Source organism: Aethalodelphis obliquidens, unplaced genomic scaffold (genome assembly GCF_003676395.1).
Source record: "Aethalodelphis obliquidens isolate GAN/ISIS:26980383/991018 unplaced genomic scaffold, ASM367639v1 scaffold37, whole genome shotgun sequence".
NCBI lineage: Eukaryota > Metazoa > Chordata > Mammalia > Artiodactyla > Delphinidae > Aethalodelphis > Aethalodelphis obliquidens.
In genome coordinates, this window is record NW_020837981.1 from 461,334 (window position 1) to 486,855 (window position 25,522).

The window sequence follows — 25,522 nt, forward strand, 5'->3', positions numbered from 1 at the left end:
GACACAGCATGATGGCTTCAACCTTACCAATGTGGAGTGACACTGAGAGTCATAGAAAAGCTCTAATGGGTTTCCTCTTTTTTTAAAAAAAGAAAACAGCTTTATTAGGATGTATTGGGTTGGCCAAAGTGTTCGTTCGGGTTCGCTACCATCTTATGGAAAAACCCAAATAAACTTTTTGGCCATACAAGTCCCCAAGCATACAATTTAAAGTGGGATTTTGCTTCTCTCCCACAGCCCCATCCCCCACACATCTCTTGAGCTCAGCTGGAGGGGATTTGACGGTGTTATTGGCATTTCTCTATGTTCGTGACTTTCTTGCAGATCATTGCTGAAGGTGCCAATGGACCGACAACTCCAGAAGCTGATAAGATTTTCCTAGAGAGGAACATCATGGTTATTCCAGTAAGTAATCTACATTTACCAGATTTTATATGTACTTGGAATCATAATTGTCTTTTGCAAAGAACTGGGGGGAGAGGAGGATTGTTAGTTTCCCAAGGCTTAGTGATGAATTCTTCATCTTTATTTTGTTTTAAATTTTTATTTATTTATTTATCTACATTTATTTATTTCTGGCTGCGTCGGGTCTTAGTTGTGGGATGAGGGATCTTTTGTTGCAGCGCACAGTGTCTTGGTTGTGGCTCGCAAGCTTCTCTCTAGTTGTGGCACGCAGGCTCTCTAGTTGAGGCGTTTGGGCTTAGTAGTTGTGGTGTGCGGGCTTAGTTGCCTCGCAGCATGTGGGATCTTAGTTCCCTGACTAGGGATCAAACCCACGTGCCCTGCATTGCAGGATAGCTTCTCTACCACTGGACCACCAGGGAAGTCCCTTTATTTTGCTTTTAAGAAAATAAAGTAGAAGTGTGGTTAATATAATAAGCCTGTCTTATACTGGACCTGAACATTTTCTTCCAACTTCAGGCTCTTTCTTGAGTATGTATTTAGACTTCTTAAATCCAGTTATATAAATGTATAATGTGCTAGAAGTACTACTATAACTTGCAAATGTCCCTTGCTGTCTTACTCAGAAAGCTAATATGAGTAATATGTGCTTAAGTTTTTCAGTGGTTAAGCGTGGGGTCTGTACCAAAAGGTCATTGGAAATTAGAAGTTAGTGTGGACTCGTGATGCATTTTGAAGAACTGCTTTTGCTGAAAGCACTTAAATTCAGGTTAACTGAAATAGACTGCCTTTATGTAGTGGGAGAGTGAACACTAATCTTCTGGCAAGACACCCTTGGACCATCCAAACCAGTGGTTAGTGGGCAGGCAATTTTGTCAGATTTTTTTAGGTGGAGAAGAGGCTCTAAAACCTCTGATCAAATGCTTGCTGATTAATAAACCAATAAATTATTTTTTTTCCAAAGGGAGAAAGCCTCAGATGTATTGGGAAGGGGGTTTGTTTAAGTATAAAATTTCTGATACTATCTAAGATGTATTTGGGAAGCTTGAAGCTTAATCTGCTTTGATATTAAAACTTTGATATTAAACCATGAGCTCACGTTCATTGTAAGCTTTTATTAAGACCATCATCTCCTCATTTTTTTGTGTACAGGATCTCTACTTGAATGCTGGAGGAGTGACAGTGTCTTACTTTGAGTGGCTGAAGAATCTAAATCATGTCAGCTATGGCCGTCTGACCTTCAAATATGAAAGGGATTCTAACTACCACTTGCTCAGTAAGTTCTGATTATCCTGTTCTGCAGAAGTAATCTTTTGGGCCATCTAAAAGGTTGGGGAAAGCCTGCATTTAATAAAAGGGCTAATTTCCTTTTTGTTTAGTCTCAGAACAGAAAACTATTCTGACTCATGAGTCTTAGACCAAAAATATACAATTTCTTTATAGGTATTCACTATATTAACTCTCTGGAATATATTTATATTCCAGTGTTTATTTTGCAAGTATGTTCTGGTTCCCAGAACCTAATCTGTAAGTTAATAGTATAAAGAGTATCATTTTAAACCAGGAGCTCCTGTTGATACTCATCCATTTCTATCTCAGGTTGCGTTTGGTAAAGCCCTATCTATTGTCAAGAATTTTTTGAGTCTTCTGATGAGAATACTGTTTTGTCTTTGACTAGAATAGGCTCCAGAGTTGACACTAGAATTTTCCTCAAGCTGAAATAAGACCAAGACCTCCAGCTGAGCTTTACTGAGCCCACTCTGAGAATCTGGGTGAAGTGTTCCATCGATTTCCATTCCTTTTTCCCTCAGCATTTTCTTTTTAAAAGAGCCAAGGAAAATCCCTGCTAATGGGTGTTATGGAAACAGAGCAGTGACCTAAATTCACATTTATATAGGAATTTGGCAAAGTGCTTTTTACTCCTTTTAACTGAGATTTAAGTGAGTAACCCTTTTAGGTTATTAGTGTTGAAGGTTTTATGTCATTAGTGTTTGGGGCTGTGGCTATAGTGTGGGACTACTTTTGTTTCTACTTCATTTTTTTTCTACTAGCAATATCGTATCTTCATCTCTTGGCTTTTTATAGTGTCTGTTCAAGAGAGTTTGGAAAGGAAATTTGGAAAGCATGGTGGAACTATTCCCATTGTACCCACAGCAGAGTTCCAAGACAGGATATCGGTGAGTGTGCTTGTGGCGGCATCACATACACTGCCTGCTCTCTTCTTTAGGTCAGGCCAGCTGTATTAAATGGGATTAAGGCGTGGTCATCAACATGACAGTTACATGACTTCCTCTTTCCTTACATTCTAAAAATTTAGTTTGAAATAACTCATGGTTCTGCTTTTGATACTTTTACAATACAGATGACTCAACAAGTGATTCTAACATAATGGTGAAGAGTTATTGTGTATTTTAACTATTTTAAGCTTTAGAGAAATGGAAAGAATTGAAAAGTAAACATTAGATTGACCTATATAAAAAATTGAAATTACTATATGGACACAAATAAGAGTCAAAGAAAATAGATGAGAAAAACGATTTGTTGTTAATTAGCTATTGACAGGATATATTAATACACATCACAAAGAGAATTTCTTTACCAGTAAGTAGCAGGCGACATGAAAAAAATCAGAGGTAGAAAAAGATGTTTAACCTCGTTGTTAAAGAAATATAAATTAAAATAAGGATTCTTTAATGTATTAAACTAGCATAAACAATTAATGGATTTATACTCACCATGTCTGTTGTGAAGCAGTTGTACCTTTATTCTGATGACAATGCAAAAGACTTATTAAAGAGTTCCTGCCCTTTGACACTTATAATAACATCACCTCTGGGAGTTAATCCTAAGAAAACAATTTTAAAGGAGAGGAATGATTCCATGCACGATGTCATTGGAACTGTGTTTGCAGTCATTTTTAAAATTATCCAGTGTGCGTGTGTGTTCGTGTGTGGGGCAGGGAAATGGCTAAGTGATAATATGTCTTCTTATGAAATATTCAGTCATGGGAAATAATTTAAGACTATATTGCAAAATGGGGAAATGTTAAGGGTTTTGTTTTGAAGGAGAAAAGATGCTTTTGCCACTCCGGGTAACTCTCCTCAAAGAACCTTCCTCTTTCCCAGAACCATGTGTCTCAGTTCTGGTCCCTCCTTCTGGAACACCCAGGCCCACTCCCTGCTTGAGTAGCACATCTCAGTGGCTTTTCCTGAAAGTCCTCTCTGACTGCCAGCATTTCATCCATCCTTCCATCACAAGTCACTTAGTGCGTTTATAGGCCCTGCTGTTGCTGCGGCTTTAAGATGGGATTCTTGCTCCTCCCTGTGGTCGCCCCATGTCACAACACACGCCTGCCACATAGTCAATCAGACTGAAACGTGGAGAGGGAGTGAAGAGGACAGCCAGTTGGTTAGGAAGACAGATCCATGATGCCTTTCATTTTTATCCTTTTTTAAAATAATCTTTGCCCAATGTATCAGTCTTCCAGTTTTCAAATGCTTTCGGTGCTTCTAATTTTAGACTTTAATGCTATTTCTCATCTCTTAGTGACTTACTTATTGCAGGAGTCTTGTAATAAGTGTCAGTTGAAAACCCAGTGTTTTCCCCCAGCTCCTTGCTTTTACTTTCCCCCTCCCCAGCCATGCCGTGGCCCTTCCAGGACCTACATCATTGACCTCATCATCTTTTCACTGTCCTTCATCACACCTGTCTGCACTTAAATTCCATTGACCATCATTACAGTAACTCTGTGGCCTTGTTTTGCTTCATCACACTCCCTTGTTAACACCTGAACCCTGATGAAATCCAGCTCTCTGCCCCCGCCATTCCTCCGCTATAGCAGGAGGCCCTGCTGACTCTTCAAACTTAAAGTAGGCTCTCAGCTGCCCAGCAGTTAAACTACTTTTCCCTGTTCCATTCATTCTCTTGGTTAATTATATCATATTTTCTCCTTTTTTCTCTCCCTGCACTCCAGTTCATGACCTGGTATCTATTCACAGAAAAGTGAAGCAGTCAGGGAACTTCCACATCTACCCAGGGCATCATCAGTTTTCCCTCTATTCAGTCATTTCTATCAATGTAACAAATGCTGCCTTAAAAAATATAAATCTTAATCCCACTTGCCCTTCCAGGTCTTGCTATTTTTATTTCTCGTACAGCAAACCTCCTTAAGAGTTGTGTATACTCTGTCCCCAGTTCTTCTATACTCAAACCTCCTATTCTGCCCACCACTTCACCAAAACTGTTCTTGTCAAGGTAACCAGTGGTGGCAGCATCGCCAAACCTAGCGGTCATTTTTCAGTCCTCATCTTACTTCACTGGGCACAGGTGATCACTCCCGCTGGAAATATTTCTTAGCTTCCAGGACACCACATCCTCCTGGGTTTCCTCCTGCTTCACTCGCCAGTCCTTCTGCTGATCCTTGTCATCCCTGTACCCTGTTAACATTGGAAGTCCTCAGTCCCTGAACCACTTCTCAGTCTGAATTCAAAATTTTGGTGATCTCACTCAGCCTCATGGTTTTTTATATGCTGTCTCCTCTAACTAGAATATAAACTCCAGGAGAACAGAGAATTTTCATTATTTTGTTTTCTGCTGTGTCCCCAGTACCTAGAAGAGTGCCTGGAACATAGTAGGTACTCAATAAATGTTTGGTGAATGAATGAGTGGGTGAAAGGAATAGCAGTATTCCACTTGTAAAGCAAGCTTTCCTGTTCCTAACTTGGTAGAACAAAACAAAACTTAACCCATATGTTTCTCTTTTTCTTTCTTTAAGGTTTTTTTTTAAAATTTAAGTTTAATTTTATTTATATTTTGGCTGTATTGTGTCTTAGTTGCAGCGAGTGGAGGCTACTCTTTGTTGCAGTGCGATGGCTTCTCTTACTGCGGAGCATGGGCTCTAGGTGCACAGGCTTCAGTAGTGGTGGCACATGGGCTCAGTAGTTGTGGCGCATGGGCTTAGTTGCTTCACGGCATGTAGGATCTTCCCAGACCAGGGCTCAAACCTGTGTCCCCTGCATTGGCAGGTGGTTTCTTAACCACTGCACCACCAGGGAAGTTCCATATGTTTCTCTTTTTTTTTAATTTATCTATTATTTACCTTTGGCTGCGTTGGGTCTTCATTGCTGCGCATACGCGCAGGCTTTCTCTAGTTGCAGCAAGCGGGAGCTACTCTTTGTTGTGGTATGCGGGCTTCTCATTGCGGTGGCTTCTCTTGTTGTGGATCACGGGCTTCGGTAGTTGCGGCACACGGGCTCAGTAGTTGTGGCTCGCAGGCTCTAGAGCACAGGCTCAGTTGTGGCGCATGGGCTTAGTTGCTCCGAGGCATGTGGGATCTTTCCAGATCAGGGCTTGAACCCATGTCCCTTGCATTGGCAGGCAGATTCTTAACCACTGCACCAACCAGGGAAGTCCCCCATATGTTTCTTAATTGATACAAGTGTTACAGAAATATACTTTCTTAGATGAAGTTCAGCATATATAAAAAGTGGCTCACCAACAACAAGTTTTTATTTGGCATATCAGGATGTGTTTGCTAGCTATATATATCATATTAAGAGTGGTGGTGATAGTTATTTGTTTTTTGGACTGCTTTAGAAAGCAGTCCAAAAAACAAATTAGAGGAACCCATTGAAACAAACTGACTTATAGAGATAATTGGCAAAGGAAAGAGAGGAGCTGATTTGGTGGTCAAAGATGCTGGGTTATATCCCAGCTCTAAAAGTAGCTACCTGGGGACTTCCCTGGTGGTCCAGTGGTAAAGAATCCACCTTCCACTGCAGGGAACATGGATTCGATCACTGGTTGGGGAACTAAGATCCCACATACCACAGGGCAACTAAGCCCGTGGGCCACAACTACTGAGATTGCACACCTCAACTAGAGATCCCATATGCTGCCAACTACAGAGCCCACGTGCCACAACTAAGACCAGACACAGCCAAAAATAAAATAAAATAAGTAAAATTAAATTTAAAAAAAAGCTACCCGTAACTTTGGCCAACTTCCCTGGTTGTCAGTTTCCTCATCAGAAGAATTAGGGTGGTTAATTATGAGCTGCTAAGATCCCTCCAGCTTTAAAGTTTGTGGCATTGCTGAATATACAGTCAGGATTCTACCCCACAGCTGCTATTGGAGGTAGCTGGATTCTTTTCGGTGCCCTGTGTGGTGGGTGTGCTGGGGAGCGGAGATGAATGTACCCTGACACCGACAGGGTAACATGTTGTTGCGGTCTGCATCTCAGATGGTTGGTTGACCGGTGCTGAGCCCACTACTTGGCCTATGTTTCTTGGTCCATACTTTCCTGTGGTGTTTTACCATGATATTAATTTCATGAGTATTTGTTTGCTGTCAAATATAGTGAAAACTAAATTATGGTTAAAACATGACTACTTAAATAGGTATCAAGATACTATACAGAAATTAAGTATATCTTTCCTGAAAGACAAAAAACAATTCTATCTGGCTGTATGTTGACTTAAGAATCCTTTATGCTCTTATAGGTGAAGCATGTCTTTATGGTTTTGTTAAACTATTCTTCTTCCTAACAGGGTGCCTCTGAGAAAGACATTGTGCACTCTGGTTTAGCTTACACCATGGAGCGCTCTGCAAGGGTATGTACACAGATGCTGTTTGCGTTTCTCGTAGTTACGTGAAGTACAGCTCAACGGTGTCATCTCAGCTGCCAGATTGTGTGTGCAGTGACAGAAAATAGCGATGTGTTTAAATGTTCCAAAACATGTGCTTTTTCAGTCTTAAATGATGGGCGTTGTTTTTAGGATCTTCCGTATGTTTTCCAGACTTTGGGAAATAATGCCAAGTTAGAAGGAATCATGTTTAGCTTAGTCAGCCAAACTGGGTTGCAGCCTAGTGCACCACTCTGTTGTAACTACAGGAAGCTACCTTACTACATAGAATTTGGTAGATGTGAAAGGCTTTTTGACCACTTGATCCTTATTTCAAAGCCTTAAGCACAGTTCGAGTCCAGTTTTCTTAATTTCTTTTTGAGTTCAGATTCTATCCACTTGGCATCAAGTTGAAATAGCAGAAGCAGATATTAATTTTAATTTTTGAGATAATTAGCATACCATATTCACCCTTTTAAAGTATATAATTTAGCAGCCTTCAAGTATGTTCACGAGGCTATGTAGCCATCACCACTCACTCCAGAACATTTTCATCACCCCATCCTTAGTTCATTTAATTACCACAGTGTATATCAGACTTGCTCCAGATTACAGGATGTCTAAAGGGCACAGAGATAACTCACATCTTAAATTCTAAGGAGCAACATCCTCCTGTCACCTAAACAGTAATTTGTATTAATTCCAGAGAATTAGTCCTTCCTGACTCGAGGTTGTTTCACTGCCTGAGTAGTTTCTCTTTGGCTACCCAAGTCCAGTCCTGAAGTGGTACTAGGGTAACTTGTACCAGGCTGTTATGTGCCTTGTGTGTTCATGGCCTGGCTACTTGAGTCAGGGTCACATCCCATCCACATCACATCTCCTTCATTTCAGCAAATCATGCGCACAGCCATGAAGTATAACCTGGGATTGGACCTGAGAACAGCTGCCTATGTCAACGCCATTGAGAAAGTCTTCAAGGTGTACAATGAAGCTGGTGTGACCTTCACATAGACCGGACCAGACTGCAGCTGACTTCTTCACTACCCTCTTCACCTCTTCATCTGCAGACCTATCACAAGTTTACATGTAACCACAGAAATCTCTCTCTCATGACTTAATAGATAATGGACACCATTCTCAACAAGTCAATCCAAATCAGCCCCTTGAGAAGAAATGGTAGGGGATCATAAATAAGCTAATAAGTGACAGTAGAAATGAGCTATGTCAGAGAGCCACTTGGGCACTTTGCCTTTAAGTAAAGCCGTTTCCCTCTGCCTGTGCTGCCTTGTTCCATGGCTGTTTCCCAGCACAGTCAGCTGTAGCCCTGGGAAAAGCACCTTTTGTCCAAGAGCAGTCAGTCACTTGCCACTTCAGCTCTGGACAGATCTATCAGGTGCTCTGACACATTTAAGAAGCAGGTATATGGCATTTTCAGGAGGTAGCATGGTCCTCAAGTGAGTTATTGGTATTTTACATCAGCAAAATAACTCAATTTTATAGGTTACAAACAAAAAAAACTTTCTCTTTATGCATTTTATTCTTTTAGAATAAAATAAGTACATGCTGCTGTAATAAAATTGCCTTTAATCACTTAACAAGCCTAACCTTGACTCAAGCAGTGAATGCCTGTAAACATAATGAAAAAAGCTAGTATTTTTATAACATAAAACAGTATCATTTATAACTTGTCAATTGCATATTGTCATCCAGCAAAAATAAAAAGCCTGGTAGAGAATTAAGTTATCTTCATACCTGCAAATGACGGAGGCTATTTTTGTTAAGACTGTTGGAATTTACTAACCACAATTATGACATATAGTCCAAAGAATGCAGTAACCTCCTTATCATGTTAATTAATTGTCCTCTTTTGAAGATCTGTTGTGTTGATTAATTGAACAATAATTCAAGTAGAGTGCCCCAGAAGAAAACCACGTGGGCCCCTCTGGAGTCTGGCTGGTGGCTCTGAGCATTGCCAATGGCCCTGACTCTTTGTCCTCATCTAGAGGCCTCATCTTCTGCACACGGCTTCATTCCCAGTGGGCTGGAAACAACCTGGGGTTGTGTTTTGGGAGTTGTTTGGCCAGGGCCTTTTGAACAGTAGTGGTGTCCCAATGAAGTACTAGATATTATTTATGTAAGAATTAGCTTTTCTTTTTTTTTTAACAATAATATCCTTTCAGAAATTTCTAACTACTTTGTAACTGCATGACTTAACCTGGTGACAAAAGCAGTTATTAAAAAGACTACCTTTTCCAACGCTTATGTTTCTTTTCTGTGTTTTTGTATTTGATGTATTTGTCTCTTTTAGTAGATAAAACTATAATTGGGTTTCTGAAATTTTTGAAACCACCACCTATATAACATTTCTTTCCACAATGTTTTGAGCTGCCAAATTTTTTTTTTTTTTTTTTTTTTTTTTTAGCAGTACACGGGCCTCTCACTGCTGTGGCCTCTCCCGTTGCGGAGCACAGGCTCCGGATGCGCAGGCTCAGCGGCCATGGCTCATGGGTCCAGCTGCTCCGCGGCATGTGGGATCTTCCCGGACCGGGGCACGAACCCATGTCCCCTGCATCGGCAGGCGGACTCTCAACCACTGCGCCACCAGGGAAGCCCTTGAGCTGCCAAAATTTTATTCCTTGAATTCTTTTGTGTTTCATTCTATGAAACAATATCAATGGCTATTCTTAGGGAAGATGTTCTATTGCTTAAAGCTGATACACTAACATAATTTATATACCTTTTTATACATAGTACTTTTTAACGAAAGAAGGTTTCATTGATTATGGTCCATTTTTAATAATTTAGCCACGAGATGTAAGAAGACAATACTAACTGTAATCAACAGAAGTAGATTCTAGACGTGATTCCACCAGCTTACACAGCTGCCAGATCTGAAACATAACCTTCAGCTGGACTTTGTGTCTGTTTTGTCCTGATTCTGCCTTTCCATGGTCCTGAGCATCGGGTCAAGGAGTAGACATACAAGCCCATGGCACCTAGCCTTCCTGAGCACAGTGATATCTACTTGCACTCTAGATGGAACATTAAAATAGGGGAGAGGGACTTCTGATCCCACGTACCACAACTAGAGGTAAGCCCGCATGCCGCAACAAAGAGTCCATGTGCCGCAACTAAGACCCGACACAGCCAAATAAATATTTTAAAAAATGAATAAAATAGGGGGAAAGTGATGTGAAAGCAAGTTCCAGAATATCTGGAACAGTACCAGGTGGGTCAGTAGAGTCTGGTCATGTGAAAGCAGGATGATAAATCTTAGTGTGGTCTTTGGCTAACATATTGGGAGTATTTATAGTGGTGTTTTAAAGACATACATTAATGGGTGTTATTGATATTGTCAGAAAACTGGTATTGTTCATACTAGCTATATAAAGGCAACACAGCACTAGTGTGTCAACTTTGGTTCCTGGAGTTTTGAGTTAGAAGAAAATTCTGATCAATTACTCTTGGTTTCACTGAAATGTTCTAATTTATCTGCTTATAAAATTCTTTTTAAAACTTATATATAATACTCTAAAGTTAATTGTTTCTGAAATAGCCACAGATGGCTTTTGTAGCACCTATTTAACTGTTGCCTCAAACCCCTACACCAGAAATGTGTTCTAATTACCCCTTGATGGTTGAAGTTTAGGGAAGTTAAAAAAAAATCAAGTTTTAAGAAAGCCTGCATCTTAATTCACAAGCTTTAAGTAAATTACCTATTCCCTAAACATCCCTGGCAGGCTTTCTCAGCCCTGCTACGTGTAAGGCCGTCAAAGCATGGCACATGAAGAAAACTACATCTGTGAACCTTGCACAGAAACCTCTGCAAAAGTTTTATTTGTAATATGTGTGTTTTTAATTTTTTTCACAACTTACTGGCTTTTTTTTGCTTGTTTTTTTAAATCAAAGCTTACACATAGTGTAGACAGGATTTCTCAACCTCAACACTGTTGACGTTTTGGCCAGGTAATCCTTTGTTTGGGGGACAGTCCTGTGCATTGTCGGATATATAGCAGCATCTCTGACCTCTACCCATTAGAGGTCAGCGGCATCCCTAAGTTGTGACAATGTACTCAGATTGCCAAATGTCCTGTCAGGGACAAAGTCACTCCCTATTGAGAATTACCGGTGTTGGGAGCCAAATAGTTCTATAAGGCTTACTGTGAACTACAGCATTATACTGGACTCTTAACACCTATGAGGCTAGTATTACCCTTATACCAAAGCCAAAGACATCACAGGAAAAGAAAATTACACACCAATATCCCTTGTTAACATATATATAAAATAGTTAAACAACAAGGTCCTACTCTATAGCACAGGGAACTATATTCAATATCCTATAATACCGGTCAGAATAGTCATCATTAAAAAGTCTACAAATAGGGGCTTCCCTGGTGGTGCAGTGGTTGAGAGTCTGCCTGCCGATGCAGGGGACACGGGTTCGTGCCCCAGTCTGGGAAGGTCCCACATGCTGCGGAGCGGCTGGGCCTGTGAGCCATGGCCGCTGGGCCTGCGTGTCGGGAGCCTGTGTTCCGCAACACGAGAGGCCACAGCGGTGAGAGACCTGCAAAAAAAAAAAAAAAAAAAAAAGTCTACAAATAATAAGTGTTGGAGAGGGTGTGGAGAAAAAGGAACCCTCTTTCACTGTTGGTGGGAAAGTAAACTGGTGCAGCCATTATGGAAAACAGTATGGAGGTTCCTCAAAACTAGACTTGCCATAAGATCCAGCAATCCCACTCCTGGGCATATATCTGGACAAAACTAATTCAAAAAGATACATCCATCCCTATGCTCATAGCAGCACTACTTACAATAGCCAAGACATGGAAACATCCTAAATGTCCACTGACAGATGAGTGGATAAAGAAGATGTGGTGTACAATGGAATATTACTCAGCCATAAAAAGGAATGAAATAATGCCCTTTGCAGCAACATGGATGAACCTAGAGATTATCATACTAAGCAAAGTAAGAAAGACATATACCATATGATATCACTTACATGTGGAATCTAAAATATGACAAATGAACATATCTACCAAAAAGAAACAGAACAGATTTGTAGTTACCAGAGGGGATAGAGGAGGGAAGGATTGGGACTTTGGCATTAGCAGATGCAAACCAGTATATATAGGATGGATAAACAAGGTCCTACTGTTTAGCACAGGGAACTATATTCATTATCCTGTGGTAAACCATAATGGAAAAGAATATATATGTGTGTGTGTGTATATATGTATATGTATAACTACGTCACTTTGCTATACAGCAGAAATTAACATTGTAAATCAACTATACTTCAATGGAAAATTTTTCTAAAAGAACACTGCAGGAGAAAAAATATATCCTGTAATAAACCATAATGGAAAAGTATATATAACTGAAAAGTATATGTATTGCTGTACACCAGAAAATAACACAGCATTGTAAATCAACTATACTTCAATAAAATAAAAATATCCCTTAGTAACACAGACACAAAAATACTAAGAAACCAAGTCCAAGCTCATAAGTATCATACATACATCATGACCAAGAATTTCTCTCAGGAATGCGAGGATGGTTCAACATAAGAAATCAATCTGAAACCCCTTCCATGAAGGTGGCAGCAAAGGCGGAGAAGGAAGCCCCTGCCCCTCCCAAAGCCAGAGCTAAAGCAAAGGCTTTGAAGGCCAAGAAGCAGTGTTGAAAGGCATCTACCACCACAAACACTGCCATAAAATAAAAGATCTAGCCATCATTCACCTTCCAATGGCCCAAAACACTGCAGCTCAGGGGGCAGCCCAAATATCCTCAGAAGAGTGCCCCTAGGAGAAACAAACTGGACCACTATGCCGTCATCAGCTTCCCCCCTCACCACTGAGTCAGCCATGAAGAAAATGGAAGACAACACACGTGTTCATTGTGGATGTCAAGGCCAACAAGCACCAGATTAAACAGGCTGTGAAGAAGCTCTATGACATTGACATGGCTAAGGTCAACACCTTGATCAGGCCTGATGGAGAGAAGAAGGCATCTGTTTAACTGGCTCCTGGCTACAATGCTTTGGATGTTGCCAACAAAATTGGGACCATCTAAACTGAGTCAGCTGGCTAATTCTAAATATAAAAGTTTTCACTATAAAAAATCTAATAAACCCATTAATTGAATAAAGGGGGGAAAAAACCACAATCACTGTGGAAAAAGCATTTGACAAAATTCAAGACCCTTTCTAAACATAAAGGACATGTACGAAAAACCCACAGCTAACATCGTACTCGCTGAAAATTAGAAAACTTTCACTGAAGAGGAACAAGATTCTTGCTTTCACCCTATTCTACATTATACTGGAAGTTCTAGCCAGAGTATTTAGGCAAGAAAAAGAAAAGCCATCTGAATTGGAAAGGAAGAGAAACTATTTTGCAGATAACATTATTCTACATATAGAAAATCCCATAGAACACACACACACTCTACTGGAACTAATAAACAAATTAAGCAAAGTTGCAGAGTACAAGACCAACACTCAAAAATAAATTTTCCTATGCATCAGCAATGCACAATCTGTAAAGGAAACTAAGAAAACAATTCCATTTACAATAATATACAAAAGAAGAAAATATCTGGGAATAAGTTTAAACAAGGAGTTGAAACCCTTATAAAACTACATAACACTGTTTAAAGAATACCTCAATAAATGGAAAGACTTCCCATGATTATACATTGGAAAACAATATTGTTAAGTTGGAATTACTTCTCAAAGCGATCTATAGAGTCAAAATTCCAATGGCCATTTTTGCAAAAAAATAGAAAATCTGATTCTGAAATTAATATGAAACTGCAGGGACTTCCCTGGTGGCACAGAGGTTAAGAATCTGCCTGCCAATGGTCCAGGAAGATCCCACATGCCACAGAGCAACTAAGCCTGTGTGCCACAGCTACTGAGCCTGCGCTCTAGAGCCCACAAGCCACAACTACTGAAGCCCACACACGTAGAGCCTGTGCTCCACAACGAGAGAAGCCACCGCAATGAGAAGCACACGGACCACAACGAAGAGTAGCCCCTGCTTGCTGCAACAAAACTGCAAGTGGCTCCAAATAACCAAACAATATTGGGAAAAAAAAAAAGCAACAACAAAAAAACTTGGGAGTTCTCACACTTACATTTCAAAATGTAATACAAAGCTACAGTAATTTAAACAGTGTGGTACTGACTGACATACAAACATTTGGACCAATGGAATAGAACTGAGAGTCCAGAAACATCTATGGTCAACTGATTTTTAACATTGGTGCCAACACCATTTGTATTAGTTTCCCAAGGCTGCCTTAAAGTACCACAAATTGGATGACTTAAAACCACAGAACTTTATTGTCTCATAGTTTGGGGGGCTATAAATTGTCAGCAGGGCCAGCCATGTTCTCCCTGAAACCTGAAGGGGAGAATTTCTTGCCTTTTCCTAGCTTTTGGTGGTAGCCATCAATCCTTGGCATTCTTTGGCTTGCAGCTGCATTACTCCAATCTCTGCTTCTGTTGTCACATGGCCATCATCCCTCTTATGTGTGTCTCTTATAGGGACAACAGTTATATTGGATTAAGGGTACACCTTACTCCAGTATGACCTCATCTTAACTAGTTACATCTGCAATGACCATATTTCCAAATAAGGTCTCTTTTTCAGGTACTGGGGGTTAGGACTTAAACATATCTTTTCGGGGGGGGAACTCAATTCAACACATAACACTATCCAATGAGAAAAAGACTAGTCTCTTCAACAAAAGGCATTAGGACAACTGGATATCTACGTGCAAAGGAACAAAGTTTAACTTCTTCCTCACTGCATATATAAAAATTAACTCAAAATGGATCAAAGACCTAAGTATAAGAGATAAAATTGTAAAACTATTAGAAGAAACCATATTGGTAAATCTTCATGGCCTTGGATTTGGTAAAAACTTATTTTTTTATTTCAGTTGTATTTTCAGTTCTATAATTTCTACTTCATTCCTTTTTATAATTTCTAATTCTTTATTTGTATTCTCTATTTGATGTTGATCTCATACTTTTAATTCTTTAGATGTGGTTTCTTTTAGCTCTTTGAACATGTTTAAAATAGTGGAAGTCTTTGTCTAGTAAGTCCATCTTCTGAAGTCTTAAGTTTCTATCCCTCCCCCGCCAATGGGTTATAATTTCTTTCCTTGCATATCTTTGTTTTGTTTTTGCTGAAAACTGTACATGTTAAATCATATAAAGTGGCAACTCTGGAAATCAGATTCCATACTCCTCCCCAGAGATTTGTTGTTGTTGAGTGTTTAGTGACCTTTCTGAACTAATTCTATAGTCTGTTTTCTTTGTTGTGTGTGGCCACTGAAATTTCTCCTCAGTTAGCTTAGTGGTCAGCTAATGATTGGATAGAGATTTCTTCAAGTACCTAGAATCAGTAAGTCTCCTATCTTTGCCAAGACTCTGTCTATGCTGGGCCTCACCTTCAACACTCAGCCAGGCAACTTACATCTTGGCCTTGGTTCTCACTTCCTGCTTACATAAAGCCTCAGGGTTAGAGATGAGAACTTCAGGCCTTCTCAGGTCTTTACTGAGCTTACACACATGTGCATGGCCTTTACTGAGCCTCACACATGTGCATGGCCTTCTAGATTCCCAGCAGTATGTTAGAATTTTCAAAGCCCCTAAGGACGTTTTATTCCCCAGTTTTTCCTTTTAAGATTTTTGGTTAGCCTATTGCTTGCTCACACTGTTATTCACCACCTCACCTAATACTGCCTGCCACCAACTTAAAAAATTACCTCTAAATGTTTTATAGCAAACAGTCCCAGGGAAAAGCCTTTTTGCACTAGGGGAGCTTCTAGTCCATACAAATAAAGACAGCCTTGCAGTGGGGTCTTCCTAGGAGCCACGAGTCAAGTCAAATAATGACATTTCTCTGGGAATAAGGCTTTGAAGAGACACCAACTCTGTTCTCTTTCCAGTAGCTGCCAGGCTGTTGGTTTTCACTGTGATTGTGGGCTGTTGGTGTCCAACATTGTACTGCTCCCCGCAGGACAGGCCAATAAACTGAGAGACGAGTTGCTGGGGCAAGCAATAGCAACTTCATTTGGAAAACCAGTAGATCAAGAATATGGTCGACTCATGCCCCAAGAACCATCTTCTTGCCCAAGTTAGAATTCAGGCTTCTTTAATACTAAAAGGGGAGGGAGTAAGGTCAAACATATCCTGGTTTCCATGAGCCTCCAGAGGGGATGTGTTAATTTCTTCCTCCCTGCAGTCATTCACAGGTGAGCCTGGTCAGGATGTTCCCTGTGAGCTAAACAAAGGTATTTTAGTTTAATGCTCATTACCTGGGAGGCAGAGTTCCCAGAGTTGGGCCATTATGTATAATTTAAGCTCACAGGCAACATCCCTTCAATAATTAGCTTGTAATATAATGCAAAGTTTCTTAGCTATGACAATTCCCCACTGTCAATGTCCATTCCAGTCTTGTGGGAAAAGGGACGAAGACTGCTCTGGCTACTTCCAGAGGCTATGAATATTCCTTAGAATCTTTAGTCCTTTTTTATCTACAACTATTTGAACCTGATAAAACTGCTTAGCACTTTTTGTCTAATTTGTAATTGAACTTGGGGTTTTGGTTCCAGTTCCCAATACAAATACTAAATTCCTGTGCTATTTATTTAGACAAAATTAAACAAATTGGTTGACCCTTCTCCAGCTACAATGAAATTCCCATCTACTTCATTTGGATGGGCAGACCTGTTGGAGGCAAAGTCATGAACAAAGATTAGTATAGTGCCCAAAGTTTCAACATAATTGGCAACTGCTGCTGGGTCTTTTTTAATAAATTTATTTATTTTTGGCTGTGTTGGGTCTTCATTGCTGCACGCGGGCTTTCTCTAGTTGTGGCGAACGGGGGCTACTCTTCGTCGTGGTGTGCGGGCTTCTCATTGTGGTGGCTTCTCTTGTTGCAGAGCACAGGCTCTAGTCGCCCAGGCTTCAGTAGTTGTGGCACGTGGGCTCAGTAGTTGTGGCTCGTGGGCTCTAGAGCGCAGGCTAAGTAGTTGTGGCACACGTGCGTAGTTGCTCCGCAGCATGTGGGATCTTCACAGACCAGGGCTCGAACCCGTGTCCCCTGCATTGGCAGGCGGATTCTTAACCACTGTGCTACCAGGGAAGCCCAACTGCTGGGTCTTTTAGAGCATTTATAGATTCTCGCCTAGGCAGGCATCTGGAACAGCCTACCATACAATATTTCAAAGAGGCTTAATTTTTTTAATTAATTAATTAATTTGTTTGGTTGCACCGGGTCTTAGTTGCAGCTCGCCGGCTCCTTAGTTGTGGCATGCAAACTCTTTAGTTGTGGCACACATATGGGATCTAGTTCCCTGACCAGGGATCAAACCCGGGCCCCCTGCATTGGGAGCGCCACCAGGGAAGTCCCCCAAAGGGGCTCAATTTAAGTCTAATTCTGGAAGCCATTGATCCGTAGCAGGGCAACTGGAAAGGCCTTATCCCAAGTTAAGTTGGTATTCATTTTCTCAGTTTTTCCTGTTGATTGTGGTCTCCGGGATGAATGTTAGTTCTAATGCCTTAATCCAAGGCCTTAATCAGGGGATAATTTCCTTAAGGAGGGCTTTAACCAATTACAAGATACTGATTTTAAAGACTAATAACTTAAAACTGCCATACACAAAACAAATGGTCCACAAAACATTTTCCTTTCCTGATGAAGGTTTTACCATGCATTGTTATCATTAACCAGTCTTTTACTATTAAACTTAAATGGCCAGTTGAGACAAACAGTTTTTCTGAGACCCTTCTTCCACCACTGATTAAAACTGGGGTGGCCGGGATTGGGGATAATACTCATTTCACCTTCTAAGCTTTCTGTGCAGACTTGGTGACCTTGCCAGCTCCAGCTGCCTCCTTGTCCACTGCTTTGATGACACCCACAGCAACCATCTTTCTCATGTCACGATCAGCAAAACGGCCCAGAGGAGGATAGTCAGAGAAGCTCTCAACATACATGGGCTTGCCAAGAACCGTATCAATGATGGCAGCATCACCACATTTCAAGAATTTGGGGCCATCTTCCAGCTTTTTTCCCAGAACGATGGATGATCCATCTTTCCCTTCAGCTTAGCAAACTTGGAAGCAACGTGAGCTGGGCAGCAATCCAGCACAGGTGCATATCCAGCACTGATTTGGCCCGGGAGGTTCAAGATTATTACTTGAACAAAGCCAGCTGCTTCCACTGATGGGTCACAGTCACCAGCCACCATGCACATCTTTGACAGACATGTTCTTGACATTGAAGCCCACATTGTCCCCAGGAAGGGCTTTACTCAAAGCTTCATGGTGCATTTCAGCAGATTTTACTTCATTGTAACATTGAGTGGAGCAAAGGTGACCACCATGCTAGGTATGAGAACACCAGTCTCCACTCCACCCACAGGGACAGTACCAATACTTCCAATTTTGTAGACGTCCTGAAGGGGCACACACAAGGAATACACCAGCTGGTATTTTGACAAGTTAGTCTGTGGGAGAAGTGATCCTCTTGCCTCAGAGGATATATTTTTAGACTAAGTGTCCCAGTGACCCCCCCCCTTTTTTTTTTTTTTTTTTTTCTGCGGTACGCGGGCCTCTCACTGTTGTGGCCTCTCCCGTTGCGGAGCACAGGCTCCGGACGCGCAGGCTCAGCGGCCATGGCTCACGGGCACAGCCGCTCCGCGGCATGTGGGATCTTCCCGGACCGGGGCACGAACCCATGTCCCCTGCATCGGCAGGCGGACTCTCAACCACCGTGCCACCAGGGAAGCCCCTCCCAGTGACCCTATTTAATGGTATTCGTATTGGCCATGTGTTTTTGACCTTCTCTGGGGTGCGGTTAGCACACACTTCTGGTCTCACCTTTCAGAGACCTGTGGGGAAAGAGCTCTGTCTCCTCTCCTGGGGCTTTCATGAGTGCCATCCGTAGGCTTAATGTGTGTTCTGGTGGGACTCTGATGTCAAGCTATTCTGGTGAGAAACTTCAGGGTGAGGTCTACCAGAAAGTTAATCAACTCATTCCCCACTGTCAGTTTTCCCCAGGGCTCCTGTGAGGAATTAGGCGCCTCAAGTCCAAGGGAGCCCCTGGACTGTTCATTCACCAGAGTGTTTCTCTCTTTCTACCACATGAGAGAGGCTCTCGTCTTTTGTTTTTCTGCTTATGTTTTAGCCTAGGGCCACCTGTTTTCCTTCCCCAGTGGTGACTTACTACCAAAAAAGTGGTGTTTTGTTTTGCGTCTTCTTTCTTCTGTTGTTCCTATTGAACACTTTAAAAGCAACATCTACCAGTTGAAAAGGGTTCATTCCAAATGCACCATCTATTCTTTGCAACTTTCTCCCGATATCTGAGGCACTTTGCCCTCACCAAAAGGTCAAATTTACCATTCTAATATTTTCAGGGGCCTCGGGATCTGCATTAGTATGACATCTGTACACCTGATAAATCCTTTCCAAAAATTCAGAGACATCTTCATTTGTTTTGCTGAATTTCTTGAAAATCTTTTGCTTTGCTTCTCCTTTTCAAAGCCCTGCCAAGATGCACCAATAACTAGTTTTCTAATAAGGGCATTCTTCCCCCACTGCAGTCCCAATCTGGTTCAGCTGAGGGATTTCAGCTGCCAAGTGGACTTCAGGTGTAGAGGATCCTCCCTATTCAGGAGGGTTGCAATCTTTCCAATTAAACAAGCCTGAGAAACCCAGCGGGCAGATTATTTGCATTTAGGTTTTACCTATGAGGTAATGGGGGAAGGGAAATTGCCGTCCCCTGGGAGTGGCTCCTGGCCCAAATTGGGTGCCCTGTTGGTTCTTAGATGGTGATACCAGACCATGTACCTGAGCCCCAAAACCTAACGCACGATTTTGTAATTGATCCCTTGAAGGAAGGGAAGTCCTGAGCCCCAGTGCCAGGAATTGGGGCTGGATAGGAATGGAAGGTGCTGGAGGAGTTGGATATATTGGCCAGGCTGGGACAGCTAGCTCAGCTGTAGGAGTTACAGTTTGAAGCAACATATCCCCACTCTCATTCCCTTTTTATTTTCCCTGATGTAATAGCATAAATGCTTACACATAAAGGATTTCATCTTTCTTCCCCACTTCTTCACACAATAGCTATAGAGTCATTCGAAAGCCACTGTAAAACCATAAATAGCCATTGACTGTCTCTAACCGTTAAAGGGATGCCTTTATGCTTTGGCATCAACCAACTGGGATTACAATGCAACTGAAAAGAAACTTGGTTACTGCTGTGACACACAACAATTTATGATAATTACTAAAATTATGACTGATACCATTTACCAGGATATACCAGAATTTTAGGAGTTCCATATAATTTCTAGAATGTGTATATTAATAACTTTTACCCATATGATACAATCTAAGAAGTTTTATCATCACTTATTTGACAATGCTTCCCACATAATTTAACATATCAAATAAGCCTAACTAGTTTAATATTCCTCTCTCTGAGATAGAGAAAACAAATAATTTGAGGTGTTATAGGGACCCTTGGGAAAACCTCAAAGTTAGCTAGAGGTCAAATGAACTTCATTTAGAATTTGATCTTTGGGAAGTTCATCAAAAATATCAAAAAGTTTTAACCAGTGATAAAAGATCTCAATGGCAAATACAGATCACTTAAACAAACAATTACCAAAAGCAGTTCAATATTTTAAGAAAACTTTGTCCTCTTAGAAAACCAAATTCAGGTTGTATACCACTTTACCTTTAAAATTTGTTTTCTTGGGCTTCCCTGGTGGCGCAGTGGTTGAGAGTCCGCCTGGCGATGCAGGGGACACGGGTTCGTGCCCCGGTCCGGGAGGATCCCACATGCCGCGGAGCGGCTGGGCCGGTGAGCCATGGCCGCTGTGCCTGCGCGTCCGGAGCCTGTGCTCCGCAATGGGAGAGGCCACAACAGTAAGGGCCCACGTACCGCAAAAAAAAATTTGTTTTCTTAAATTCAGTCTTATCTTAGCCAATCCCTATCATGCACAAGAAATTCTTTCAGTGTTCCTCCTCCAAAAACCTTCCACAATTTTCTGTATCCATATTAATCTGTCCCTCACTTTTTCCATTCAAAAACAGCCAGCTCTAAAACAAAACCACCTTTTTCCCTTTAACAAGATGCGTCTTCATTCCTCATACCTTCTTTGCTGAAAACACACATCCTACATCTTGCACGCTGAAATGCTCCCTTTATAATTCTTAACTTTAAAACCTTAATCTCTAGTGAAAACTCAAGAAGTAACTGTAAAACCGTCAAACCAGCATTTCCTGATTGACAAACTTATGCTTTAGTCTTCCTCTTCCAAGAAGGCAAATGTAGGTAAACTTAGACCTGTCCAGTAATTAATGTTAATATTTTATCCTATTTGAAATGACCCAGAGAGTCAATGAATTCTCTTCATTTGACTTAGTTTAGTTTCAAGTTATGAAAATCTAGAGAAATTATTTTAGATAGACCTTCCCCAAACATAATTATTCCTATAGAGTTTACCTAAAACTCTTACCTCATATACCTCTATTTTATTTAGTTAAAATCTTTGTCATATTATTATCTTCTCGCTGACAAACTTTGTTAACAAGAATAGGTATTGGGACTTCCCTGGTGGTGCAGTGGTTAAGAATCCGCCTGCCAGTGCAGGGGACATGGGTTCGAGCCCTGGTCTGGGAAGATCCCACATGCTGCGGAGCAACTAAGCCCATGTGCCACAACTACTGAGCCTGTGCTTTATAGTCCGTGAGCCACAACTACTGAGCCTGTGTGCTGCAACTACTGAAGTCCATGCACCTAGAGCCTGTGCTCCACAACAAGAGAAGCCACCACACAATGAGAAGCCCATGCACCTCAACAAAGAGTAGCCCTGCTCGCCACAACTAAAGAAAGCCCGGGCACAGCAACAAAGACCCAGTGCAGCCAATAAATAAATAAATAAATTTATTTAAACAATAAAAAAGGATACGTCTTATTTGATTTCTAGCAAACTTAGGCACAATAACAGCATTATACTTAATGTTGATGACTCTAAAGATATGTCTGTGGAAATCAAACCAACAAGCTTACGCAAACCTTAATACCAGATATTAGGTCAATACTGAGTATTTCCTAGATCACATGAACCCAGAATTCATTCTAGCTAGTTTCTTTTATATTTGAGTATTTACATAAGTGCTTAATTTCCTTTAAGCCAAATAAATAGCTCTTTTGCACATTAATGTTGGCAGTGCTACACATCTGTAACATGTACAAACACACAAACACAGGGACCTCACAGTTCCCATTCCAACATTTCAGCCATGAATCAAGTACAACAATGTAAAACTAACCAGTTACAAAAGAGGTTGGATTCAAATTGGGTTTCTGGCAGATGGGACAAGTCAAGATCACCGGCTGATGGCTGACCGCTGATGGCTGAACCCTTTTTACTAATATTTATTTTGCTTCTATTTCTACTTGTAGCTTTTGGTGATTTTAGGAACCAAGTGGAACCTTCCTCTTCTTCCTGAGAATGCCCCACTCTTAGATAAGAACAGACAGAGTTTTTTGGTTTGGTTTGGTTTAGTTTTTTCTGTTCCTTTCCTCCATTTAACATCAGTAAAAGTTTTAAATATCACAACTGATTTGGCTGTAAATGGAGAAACAGTACCAAACAAAATGAAATGAAAAACCCAAACGACAAACAGAAAATCTTAAATAAACCCTCAAGTTTGGTCTTGGGGTTTTATATATACCAACAACACAGGAAACCATAAACAAAGTACTTAACACAGCAAGGAAAGCAGTACATGGTGCACAGGGTCCCAAGAGAGCCCTGCCTAAATCCTTTGTGCAGATCCTAACAGGTACTGTGGCCACACATTGTTATGATGAAGTATCATCTTTCTCTCACCCATGGGTTCATAGCTGTAATCAGATCACTTACCCAAAACGAGCCTCAGAGGACTTCAGGGATAATTGAAACGTTCTCCATTTTTAAAGACAGAAGTTCAAGTCAAACAAAACACAAACTGCGCTCACAAATGCTAGCATCCACGGGAACAAATGAACCAGTTCACAAATCAGATATAAGTCCGACAACTCCTTCCTCTCCCCAACAGTGCACCCCACTCAAATACAAAACAAACTGGCTTATTCTGGAGAAAAAGCCCCAAACAGAGGAAAAAGTTCCCGGCTGTACACACCGGAGCAACTTACCCTACTGTACGGAGCTTGTTGGCTCCCAAACGTCGATTTGTTGCTCCAACTGCCAAGCTCTGGGGAAGCCGGTGCCACTTTGGGGAATTTTGAAGGTAAAGATCCTCAGGACAAGCTGTCCCGGCAGCTGCTAGGGCCTTACCCCAAATTCCCCAACCAGGGCTGGCTAGCCACAAGTAGCAAGGCTCCTGGCTGGCTGCGCCCAAATTTGTTAAGAGTCCAAGCTCGTGCTGCTCACCACACTACAGGCCAATAAGTCAAGAAATGAGTTGCTGGGGCGAGGAAGAGTGACTTTATTCAGAAATCCAGCAGCCCAAGAAGATGGCGGCCTCACGTCCCAAAGAACCATCTTGCCTGAGTTAAAATTCAGGCTCCTTTTACACTAACAGCGGAGGGAGTAGCGTCAAGCACTTCTGGTTTCCATCAGCCCCTGAGGCGATGTGTTAATTCCTTCCTCCCTGCAGTCCTGCACAGATGGGCCTGGTCAGGATGTTCCCTGTGAGCTAAACACAGGTATTTTAGCTTAATGCTCATTACCTGGGAGGCAGGGTTCCCTGAGATGGGCCGTTGTGTATCATTTAAGCTTACAGGCAACATCCCTTTAGTGATTAGCTTGTAATAGAATACAAAGGTTCTTCCCTATTACATTGGTTTTCAAGGCTTACAGTGGAGCTGGAAAGGTGGCGGGGAGAGATGAGAAAAGAATAGGGCAAGTTAAAAACATTACAAAGCTGCTGTTCTTAAAAAAAGATTGTTTTAAATTTGTTTTATGTAAATACTCCCTGGATTACTGTAAGCCTTTGGTTAATTTCCAGAGTTCTGAAAAAAGTTGATTCTGACCATATTTTTGTCAGTTTTCTCATGATTTTTATGGAGATTTTTGGAGATCTTGGAGAAAGCGATTTTCTCTGACATCACTCTTGACTGCTTCTTATAACACGCTTAGAGTCTGGGGTTGATGCCATGCCCCTCACTGCACAATACACACAGTAAAAAGAAAATGAGAGATGCAAGTATCTATTTTAGAACAGCACACTGCCAGGTGACGTTAAAGGAACGTGGGAGTGCTTCTCCACCTCTCTGTGAAGGAGGTCCGGTTTTTTTGATTTTGGTTTGTTCCTTAACCTCATTCATCATGACATGTGGTGCTACTTCTGCTACTTCCTGTGACTAGTTCACATGCAACTTACCGGACAAGTTCAACAACCTGAACTGGTCTATACCCCATTCGACAAGAATTCTCCACTGATCACACTCTTGTAGGTCCAGGAGATGCCCAATTGCTTTAAGAGTTTCTAAACACTGTGTTTCCTTACTTCCCTTGTTGCCAAGTGGCAATAAAGTTTGAAATAAAGTTTGAATAAAGTTTGAAACCGGCAAACTCTGAGTAGCACTTAATTAGGAAGCAATCTTCAATAAGCTAGTACGTGGCCTCCACAACCACATTTTAAAACATATGTATTGGTTTTCTCTTAAATTCAAGCATCATGGAAATACATAATATAAAAAGTGAGGATTCCTCATATTCTCACAGAGCTGAACACTTTTAATATTTGCTATACACATGCTACCAGTTTTCTTCTATTCTTATATGTTTGCTTTGTAAAAATGAACTTATTCTACATACATTTCACAAACTATTAACTTATTTGTACATGTTCCCTAATGATATATGTATATTTTCCTCCTTAACAGCCAGAGTATTCCATTTCATATAAATGTGATAAATGTTAACCAGTCATTAGGTGGCCATCTAAGCACAAGTCCCATTTTTCAAGCTAAAGCATTATTAATACACTAGAAGTAATAAGTGTCAACTCTAAATTGTCAAATCTAACAAGCAGAGTAAAGCTTGCCATCCAAGTAATTTCTGATTATCATTTTAGGGTGTTTCCAATCTCTTGCTATCATTAACATGTCAGAATGTATCCTCGCCCTTCAGGCCTCTGCCTGTACACCCAAAGAATAAAGTCTGGTAAGAGGAACTGCCATCCAAAGAGGCTGTTCTGGTCAATACTCCGTTACGGCCTATCTAGGAAAAGAATCTAAAAAAAGAGTGTATGTATTTCTATAACAGATTCACTTTGCTGTACACCTGAAACTAATACAACATCGTAAATCAATTATACCCCAATAAAAATTTAAAAACAAAAACCCTGCAGAAAGTAAAAAAAACTTCATTTGCCTCCTAAAATTTAAAAAAACAAACAAAGAGGCTGTTCTGGTTGACATTGCCACCCACAAACCACATTCTATTTT

At 41.0% G+C, this 25,522-nt stretch overlaps 1 protein-coding gene, 1 long non-coding RNA gene and 2 pseudogenes across 3 annotated transcripts in view; 2 read left to right on the forward strand and 2 right to left on the reverse strand.

Annotated features, from left to right (window-relative positions):
- The window catches only part of GLUD1 (glutamate dehydrogenase 1), a 40,017-nt gene extending 30,736 nt beyond the window's left edge, over positions 1 to 9,281 (forward strand). Inside the window, exons 9-13 of the mRNA XM_027129664.1 lie at positions 325 to 405; positions 1,555 to 1,678; positions 2,488 to 2,579; positions 6,951 to 7,013; positions 7,917 to 9,281. Of these exons, the coding sequence (XP_026985465.1) occupies positions 325 to 405; positions 1,555 to 1,678; positions 2,488 to 2,579; positions 6,951 to 7,013; positions 7,917 to 8,036 (480 nt within the window). The 3' untranslated portion in view covers positions 8,037 to 9,281. The remainder of the gene's footprint in view (positions 1 to 324; positions 406 to 1,554; positions 1,679 to 2,487; positions 2,580 to 6,950; positions 7,014 to 7,916) is intronic.
- LOC113632501 (uncharacterized) lies at positions 50 to 25,380 on the reverse strand. Of its 2 annotated transcripts, none has more exons than XR_003437837.1 (3): positions 23,264 to 25,380; positions 3,138 to 3,247; positions 50 to 378 (listed from the first exon to the last, which is right to left on the reverse strand). It is a non-coding gene; the product is annotated as an uncharacterized LOC113632501 (long non-coding RNA). The 2 variants fall into 2 exon arrangements; XR_003437836.1 differs by lacking the exon at positions 23,264 to 25,380 and adding an exon at positions 20,795 to 20,846.
- On the forward strand, positions 12,625 to 13,106 carry LOC113632499 (60S ribosomal protein L23a pseudogene; annotated as a pseudogene).
- On the reverse strand, positions 17,660 to 18,691 carry LOC113632498 (elongation factor 1-alpha 1 pseudogene; annotated as a pseudogene).
- Positions 25,381 to 25,522: the final 142 nt, after the last annotated feature.